The 8,928-nt window shown below is 40.6% G+C and overlaps 1 protein-coding gene across 1 annotated transcript; it reads left to right on the top strand.

Annotated features, from left to right (window-relative positions):
* Positions 1-1,377: 1,377 nt before the first annotated feature.
* On the top strand, positions 1,378-4,594 carry LOC102710688 (protein NRT1/ PTR FAMILY 4.5-like). Its single transcript, XM_006652386.3, has 5 exons — positions 1,378-1,626; positions 1,759-1,976; positions 2,826-3,266; positions 3,348-3,466; positions 3,581-4,594. Exons 1-5 carry the CDS (start codon positions 1,539-1,541, stop codon positions 4,386-4,388), a joined length of 1,674 nt encoding a protein of 557 aa, XP_006652449.1. The 5' UTR covers positions 1,378-1,538; the 3' UTR covers positions 4,389-4,594.
* Positions 4,595-8,928: the final 4,334 nt, after the last annotated feature.

The raw sequence follows: 8,928 nt of genomic DNA, 5'->3' as shown, positions 1-8,928 counted from the left end.
AAATTACCGCACGGGTATTTCCTTTACGCTGCCCACTGTTGACATTCACTTTGCTTTGTAACAGGAAGCTGATTTGATGCTGAATAAAGTCAAAGCAGCATGGAGGTTAGCAAATGCTAGCATCGGTGGTTGCGAGAGAAGCTGGATTGCTGGCAAGTATGTTATCAGGGCTGTTCACCTGCTGAAAGAAGATCGGTAATTGTTTAAATTGAGAATACCTAACCCAAGGCTTATGCTTCTTCTTGGGCTAGAGGAGGACCAAAAATGTGGTTGAAATCAGACTGATAAGGGTAGCTGATGGGTGAGACAAATAGAACATTTTAATATCAGCATCGCTTCTTACTGTGAGAAAATTCTGTGTTATCATGTTGTTTTTGTCTTTCCATGCTAAGCCTTTTGTCTGATCTCCCCTACCGTAAATAATTTTTTTCATGATGAACTTATTCTAGGTGTGAAAGTTTAATCCTTCTGACTCACTTCTTGAAATGAAGTGTCCTGTCCTGTATCTGTAATACATAATAGTTGGATGCGTTAAGACTTGCATCGAGTGTCATGATGCCAGTGTTTACTGCAAAAGGGGCATAATTAGCAAGGCTAAACATATCACTACCTAAACTGCAGTTACAGAGAACATCTGTCCAAGCTAGTATAGATTCTCCGGCATGTTTGTTTCCATAAAATTTATTGAATTTCTATGTTTGTTTTTGTTTCTTGGGTGCTTTCAGTTTGTCACTATTTGACTGTGGAATGAGAAAGTTAACTTTGCAGAAGACTTTCTATGTAAAAAAACAGAAAAGCAATTAAAAAAAAGAATCTTAGAGTTCTGTTATAATTTATGGCAGTCCATTTAAGAATTGCTAGCATGTTGGCTGTGTATTGCGACAAGGTTTTAATTAAAGAAAATGATCATTAACCCTTTATTACCATCGTTTTTCATATAATATCTATTAATTAATGTATATATTGCCTCCAAAATATTTTTTTCTTAGTATATAAAGTAAAGAGTTGGTGGAGGACGGCTGACATGTGGGTCCTCTGCCACCTTTTTAAAAAAGATGAGAGTTGGTTGTGGGGGTGACAGATTTATTATCACCACTGCTCTATTTTAAAGGAGTATGGACAGTGTGCTAATAACACCGCTTCTGTTTTCTACTTGCAGATTTCCTTTCATCGTACATGTTCTGAGCTGTTCACGTTTCTATAAATAAAGTATAATACCCATTAAGTCAGTTTTTAGTAGGTACATTATAAGTCAACAATTGTCTGTTGTTGGTACTGTTGGGACAATATCTATTGCATAAAATAGATTATTATGTTTCACTTATCATATTTCTTTATTTTCTGATAGAAGCTATCAAGCTATGATGTTAACACTGCTTTGAATTCGGATGTTTCTCCTCTTCAATAGAATGGAGCCCAGTTTAGCTGGGGCCACTGCGAAAAAAAAGGATACTTATATGTCTATATATACCTCCTATGATTGAAGTATACAATGAACAGGTAGTAGTAAAGTGTGGGAAGACGTTCATTAGTAGCTGATGGCAGTTGTAGGCTTTGTGGACTGGAGGGGAAACCCGATAGACAGAAAGGTTCATGGAGGAGTCAGAGCGGCATGTTTTATGTTCTGTAAGTTTCTCTACCGAGTCCATTGATTGATATATTGTTCCTGGCTTCCCCTGTTATTTGGGTAATTACTCATTAACAGTATGTCTGCGTATTGACATCAAAAGCGTTTTTTATGCCTGTTCTCTCTTACAGTTCTGTCAGTGATGACGAACATGGTGAATGTTCCAAACATATTGAATTTGGTTACATATCTCCATGGAACCATGCATATGGGAGTCTCAAGCTCTGCAACCACGGCTACTAACTTCTTTGGCGCCACATCTGCATTTGCTTTATTAGGAGCTTTCCTCTCAGACTCTTACATTACTCGCTCTAGAACCATACTCCTCTTTGGTCCCTTGGAGTTTCTGGTAATTTTCCTCATGGCCTATTTAATGGTCTAAATATATTGTGTATTATCCAAGGAAGTTCTTGATTGCACTTTCTTTTTATATTTAGTAGTGACAGCCTTCCAAGGAAAGAAAAAACCATAACACTCATCACAGTATTTTAGTCACAGCGTCACAGTTAATGAATGCAAAAGTATAACTAAGAGCATCATATAGGTTGAAACCCCATCAAAATTATTTCACATGTTTCCTTTGTTCCTTTTATTTTTTTCTAACATTACTCTCATCTGTGATGACACCAATATTGAAAAGTTTGCAGATTGTCTAAAATTTCAAAGCTGACTGCCCAACCTCAAAGTAGCTGGGAGTTTAGGATACATGCTATCGTACAAAACAATATTCTTACAATTTGCCAAGGAAAACAATGTTTAATATTTATGTCGCTTTCAGGATTAGTTAGATGTGAATTATGCCATGCATTCCTAACAGAAACAGCGACATGCTTCTAAAATATTTGAAAAACCACATTAATTCAAAACTCCAGACTATATTCTCTCTTTTTTTTTCCCAACTATGATTGATTATCACAAGGAAAGCAACTACCTACTGTGGGTCTGTGTCATAACCTTGAACTGATGTCCACTGATAAAGATATTAAAGGACCTCTATGTAAAAGTGTACATTGGCATCTTCTTGTTTGCTTGTGGTTAAATTAACATTGATGTTCTTCATGTTATTTACTTATAGATGCCTTCACTATTTTAAAACATAATATCTGGACATAAATTTCCATGTTTGCCACAAGCCATAAAATAAGTAGTTTCTGCTCTGTAGTGGTTTAAGTTCCAAGGTAACATTCTACTTGTGCAGAGTATTGGATTGCTCGCTCTGCAAGCCTACCTTCCCTCTCTTCATCCACCGCCTTGCAATACTGAAGCAGATCTAAGCAACTGCGAAGAGGTTCATGGCTTGAACTCTGTCATATTGCACATAGGCTTGTATGCCTGGGCATTCAGTGAAGGCTGTATCCGTGCTTGCATGCCATCACTTGGAGCAGACCAGTTCGACCATGAAGATTCCTCTGAATCCCGTCAACAATCCAGTTTCTTCAACTGGTTCACCTTTGGAATCTCCTTTGGAAGTTTTATAGGATTGATTCTAATAGTGTGGCTTCAGAACTACAAGGGGTGGGACATTGGACTTGGTGTGTGTGCACTCCTAATTCTTCTTGGATTGCTCCTAGTTGCTGCTGGTCTCCCTTTCTACCGCAACCAAATACCAGAAGGGAGCCCTCTAACTCGGATACTGCAGGTTATAAACTTAAATTGCCATCTCTTGGAAGAAAATCGTTTTTCAATATCTGCTATTTATCTGAAAGCTTGCATTTTTCAGGTTCTTGTGGCTGCATTCAGGAACAGGAACTATGAACTTCCCGAGAAACTTGAGGAAGCACAAGAAAACAGTAATGGACTGAATTCTATTGAAGTACCCTGTAATACAGATTGTCTGAAGTAAGCTCCAGTGAAATATACATCCCTCTTTTGTTAAGGGTATTTGGCATAAAGTTTAAGAGAGTATGATCCTTTAATAAATGTTATAATATCTTCTATGAACTTGGTTGCCAGATTTCTTGACAAGGCCTCCATCAACCATGGCGAAGATGGAGCCTGGTCAGTTTGCAGCACAATGAAGGTGGAGGAGACAAAGGTTGTTCTTCGAATGCTCCCCCTCTTCATCAGCTCCATGGTCGGCTATATCTCAAACCCTCTCCTCCTCACATTCACGGTGCAACAAGGCAGCATGACGAACACAAGGCTGGGCAAGATACATATCCCCCCCGCAACGCTCTTTGTGATCCCCATCACGTTCCAGATGCTAATGCTCGCCGTCTACGACCGCTTCCTTGTCCCTTTCCTCCGCAAGCGCACGGGGTATGCCTCCGGCATCACTCACCTGCAGCGCGTTGGCCTGGGCTTTGGCTGCATGATCGTCGCGTCGGTCGTCGCGGGGGTCGTCGAGAGGAAGAGGAAAGCAGCAGCCGTGCAGATGTCCCTCTTCTGGCTCGCCCCTCAGTTCTTCCTGCTCGGCGTGTCGGACGTGACGTCGTTCGTGGGCCTGCTCGAGTTCTTCAACAGCGAGGCGCCGAAGGACATGAAGTCGATCGGCACGGCGCTGTTCTGGTGCGAGCTGGGCCTCGCTTCATGGATGGGCACGTTCCTGGTGCAGCTGGTGAACAGGGCCACACGGCATGGGCACCGTGCAGGGTGGCTCGAGGGTGCAAGCTTGAACAGCAGCCGCCTCGACCTGTTTTACTGGGTGGTTGCTGTCGTCGGGCTGGTTGGCTTCTTGAATTTCCTCTACTGGGCGAAGAAGTACGTGTACCGCCATGATCCGCGCATGGTCACCCCATCAGTTGATCAGGATTCACCATGATAGGTTGCACTTGAAGCACCATTTAGGTACAGTACTCCACAGAAAATAAAACCTGCGGGTTTACAAATCAAAAGCGTAACCATGTACTGATGTAAGTTGCACTATTAATATGTTATTTGTGTTGAGATGATTGGCTGGATTTGATCATTGATCATTCCGATCTCAATTTACATTTAGATTAATTGCTTATCCTGAAAGAAGCTATTACCTCCGTTTTATATTGTAAGACTTTTTAGTCTTATCTAAATTCATCAATTGATGAGTGTATATAATTTTATATATGTTTAGATTTATTAGCATCTATATGAATGTATGTAACACTGAAAGTTAAGTCTTACATTGTAAATTTACAAAGAGTAATTAAGTATTATAGGTCATGTAAAATGGTGGCTTTCGGTGGCAAAGTATCTCTCATCCAGAGACAACTCGAATACAACTGAATGTCTAGGACCGTACGGAACATGTCCACTTACATCTCTTTCCATTTTTCTGGCATCTCTTCGAATTAATCGTGCATGGGTATATCTTGCTGCCCGCGATACAAGAAACTAGCAAGAGCAGTATTAATTCGATCAGAGGATCTTCCGAATCACAGTCACAACGAAAGCAGTACTGCACTGCCTTTTATAATCGCTACAAATAGAAGCAACCAGCACATAAAGATATACTATTATATACTTAAACAAGGTATTGTTATGGTATCTTCCGTAGAAAGGGTAGTAGTATAGTAAAATTTAAATCTAACCATATATTTTTATAAGTATATTAAATAATTTATTTGAAATTTTGTTAAGATATACTTAGCAATTTATCTATTTTAATATGAAATATTATACACAAATTTATTGCAATGTTATATATTTTAGTTCTAATTTACCTCTATAAAATTTTTACTATACTACTACACACCGTAGTATAAGAAAATCAGATCCGTTAGACCTAAAAACAAAGGACCACGTGCCAAGGACGGAATATCAATTTGTCAAAGCAGCATGTGAATCACAATTTTTATAAAGCCATTTCAGTCTAGAGCTTGACTGCATTACTTTCTACGGGTAACATTGTACTATCATTATTATCATCGATATAAGAATATTAACGTTGATTTAAAGTTCAACTACCAATAAAAAAATCTATTATTTGTAATTGTTGTGGTAATATAAATAAATCCGATATATTGTATTAGAAAAAATAAAAGGTCTAGATTAATTCCGAACACATATTCAGTTTATTGACACTCTCCTAGAAGTAATTCTGTACCTCACCACCTCCTTCCAACAACCTCGATCCTTCTCTTTTCAATCTGCACAGGAAGTGCGCACGAGATGTGTGCGGCGACCGTCCTGTGCAGCAGGAGATGTGTGTGGCGACCACTCCAAGGTCCAAATTATTCGGACAGATCTGCAGCGGTAGCTGACAAATCCACGTAGCAACGCGCGCGCATGGAGAGATGCGAGATCTTTGGCCGCCACGCGCATCACGTCACCTGGAGAAATGCGAGGCATGCATCAGGCCACGTGAGTATCATCAAGCTAAGACCTCACATTTGCCATCGATCCCATCATCATCATCGCGTCGCCTATATGTAACCTCTCTCCCAGCAGTCTCCAGGCTGCTTCTCTCTAGCTCGATCGTCAGGCTCAAGAACACGTACTACTCAAAATATATAGGAACAGGAGAAGCCTGTTTAACTGTTCCGTATGTCCAATGGGAGTGACATGATGCTGTAATTACTTACAATAGAGCATATATCGCCTGAGAAGATCAGTGTGCATATATATGCTTGTGTACTGGAGAGGTTTAAGTCTGGAGAAGCATAAATAGATGGCACCTGATGAAGGCCATGTAGATTGGAGAGGGAATGCGGTGGACGCAGGGACGCATGGAGGCACCAAGGCAGCACTCTTTCTGTATGGTAAGCCACACTGCACTAATTAAGTACTCCATTTGTTTCACGATATAAGACTTTTTAACCTCATCTAGGTTTATATGGATGCTAATGAATCTAGACATATATATAAGTTCTATACATTCATCAATTAATAAATTTAGACAAGGCTAGAAAGCCTTACAGTATGAAACGGAGGTAGTACTGTTTATATTGTTGTGAAAGGTAGTGAAACACGGGACAGGGACAGCGATACTAAATGCATCTCAACAGTGCAGAAGAACATGCAACTTAAGCAATGCAAAACACGAAGAAATGGAGAGTTGTCATCATATCTTCAGTGAGTGTGCATACACAGTGCACGTCTGGGCGGAAGCAAAAGGAAGAATGGGCATAAACCAGCCGGCTCCGGACAGGGACCTTCAAGAATGGTGGATTGCTGCTCGCCATCGGGTCGTTAAAAAGGACAGAAAAACCTTCGACGCCGGAGTAATCTTGATCACCTGGCTCATCTGGAAGGAGCGTAATGCACGGATCTTCGAAGACAAGGAAGTAACCGTGCGAAACCTGAGCGCGGCAATAGAAGGAGAGTGGAGAACCTGGGCAGCAGCAGGCTTGCTCACGTTGCCAAGCGATTTTGCCGGACCGCCTACAGTAGCCTTTCTCTGTGTTCCGCAGCCCGCCCCGGAGTCCGGGCGGCTGTGCTTGTACAGTCTCTCCCCCTTCCTGTAAAATTTTGTACCCCTTCCTAAGTCTTAATAAAATCTTGGACGGCATTCAAGCCGTCCCCGCGAAAAAAAAACACGAATGGCTAAGTATATATTAGTACAAACTAGTGGGCGGGAAATTATGAGTTTGTTGTATATTAATGTGTCCTTGAAACCTTTTCAGTTTTTCTATGTTTCTTTTGTAATGTTGCTTACCCTGATCAGCTCCATAGAACAAGAGGTATCTTGAGTAATAACTTTGTAGGCTCCATTATGCTGGATGTGGAGTAACCATTTTCAATCTTAAAAAGCCGGAAAATTTTATCCATTTCAGCATTAGTTGGGGGAAAAAATGCTGCTATTGCTCATTAACTTGAGCATCGAATGGAGCAATTTTATTACTCCCTCCTCGACATGAAGATTTTATTTCTACCGATTCTTAGACACATTAGTAGCGAGAAAAAATTACTATGATACTCTCACTAATACTCTTTGGTTGTGCATTCTTACTATGATTGGTCATAGCACTAGAGATCAAATCATTGTGGGACAAATTTTGAACGCTAGTGCCAATGTTATCATTTTTTTGCTACTTGATTTTTTGAATCAGTAAGCTACCCGTGCTTGCAACGGGAGATTGAATTATAATATAGTATTGATTACTTTATAGGTTCATTAAAATTGGACAGACATATCAAATAGAAAAATAAAAGTACGTTGTTTATTTGTTGTGTTTTTTTTTATGAACGTGATGCACTGCTGGTGGGGAAGCGGTTGATTCTTTTTCAGTTTCTTAAGGTGGGGGAGCGGTTTTTTTTTTTTTTTTTTTGGAGAGAGGAGAGTGGGACAGACAACTGTATACTCCGTACTTTTTAGCAGGAGAGATATCAAGGAGACCTCTCCTACTTAAACATTATCTTTTTGCTACTTGAACATTATCTTTATTACTGCTTATGTGGTGTTTTGAGGCGCCATTGCAAGATGCATGGGTTACGAACATGCTAACCATTTTTAAAAGAACCCAATGACAACAACCAGAACATATATTTAACTGCATCCCCACAGCAGCACGAAGCGCTAGTACATCCAAAACCTGCTGCTCTCTTTGACACACGAAAAATCAGCTAAAAAGACCTGTGCTGAAAACAAGAAACTTGCGAAAGGGTTACAAATGCCTCAGTAGCACCTGAGGTCCTGGGTTCGACTCTTCATTGAAGCGAATTTTCCAGGATTTTCTAATGGCTTTGTGTTTTCAGTGGGAGTTGAATGGGCACATCAAGCGGGGATGCAGAAGGTGTGTGTGGAGACTGACTGCCAGACAGTGGTTTCAGCATGGCAGGAGGAGAAGGAACAGCGGTCAGCTGTGTTCCAGATTGTGCAAGAAATGAAGCAGTTATGCTCCGTGTTCCAGGGTTTTGAATTTCTTTTTGTTCGAAGAGAAGCAAACAGAGCGGCACATGTGTGTGCACGCCATGCTCTTAGCTCTAGTATCACTGAACTTTGCTTCGATGTAAGCCTATGTCTGACTAGGTCGCAGGCAGAACTTTTTCAGGATTTTCTAATGGCTTTGTGCTTTCAGTGGGAGTCGACATGCTCGTGATTTGAGATTCTCTAGATTTACCGGTCAGTCTTCGGAGGTGCTCATAGAGAGGGTATTCTTAGGGGAGAGTGTGCCTTGGATGGATGTGTCCTGAAAAGCGGGAGTAAGTCATGCAGAAAGATCTTAAGATCATGGATATCATACCAAAAAAAAGGGATACGGAGTAGCAGTTTCGCAGCAATAATAATATAATGTCACAAAATGTTTGTCATGATTTACACGCCGGCCGAATACGGAACAGCTGCAAAATATAAAATATAAGTGTAATACTTAGAACGTGCAGTGGTTGATCTGATGCTAACTGTATTAAAATTGAATAATAGCGGGAGTGCAGGACACATCCAA

Source organism: Oryza brachyantha, chromosome 4, assembly GCF_000231095.2.
Source record: "Oryza brachyantha chromosome 4, ObraRS2, whole genome shotgun sequence".
Lineage (NCBI taxonomy): Eukaryota > Viridiplantae > Streptophyta > Magnoliopsida > Poales > Poaceae > Oryza > Oryza brachyantha.
This window is presented reverse-complemented; position numbering and strand designations above follow the sequence as displayed.

Coding starts and splice junctions, on each gene's coding strand:
- LOC102710688 (XM_006652386.3), top strand. CDS start 1,539: ATGGCAGTTGTAGGCTTTGTGGACTGGAGGGGAAACCCGATAGACAGA. Junction 1,977..2,825: donor TTGGTCCCTTGGAGTTTCTG/GTAATTTTCCTC, acceptor CTACTTGTGCAG/AGTATTGGATTGCTCGCTCT. Junction 3,467..3,580: donor TGTAATACAGATTGTCTGAA/GTAAGCTCCAGT, acceptor CTTGGTTGCCAG/ATTTCTTGACAAGGCCTCCA.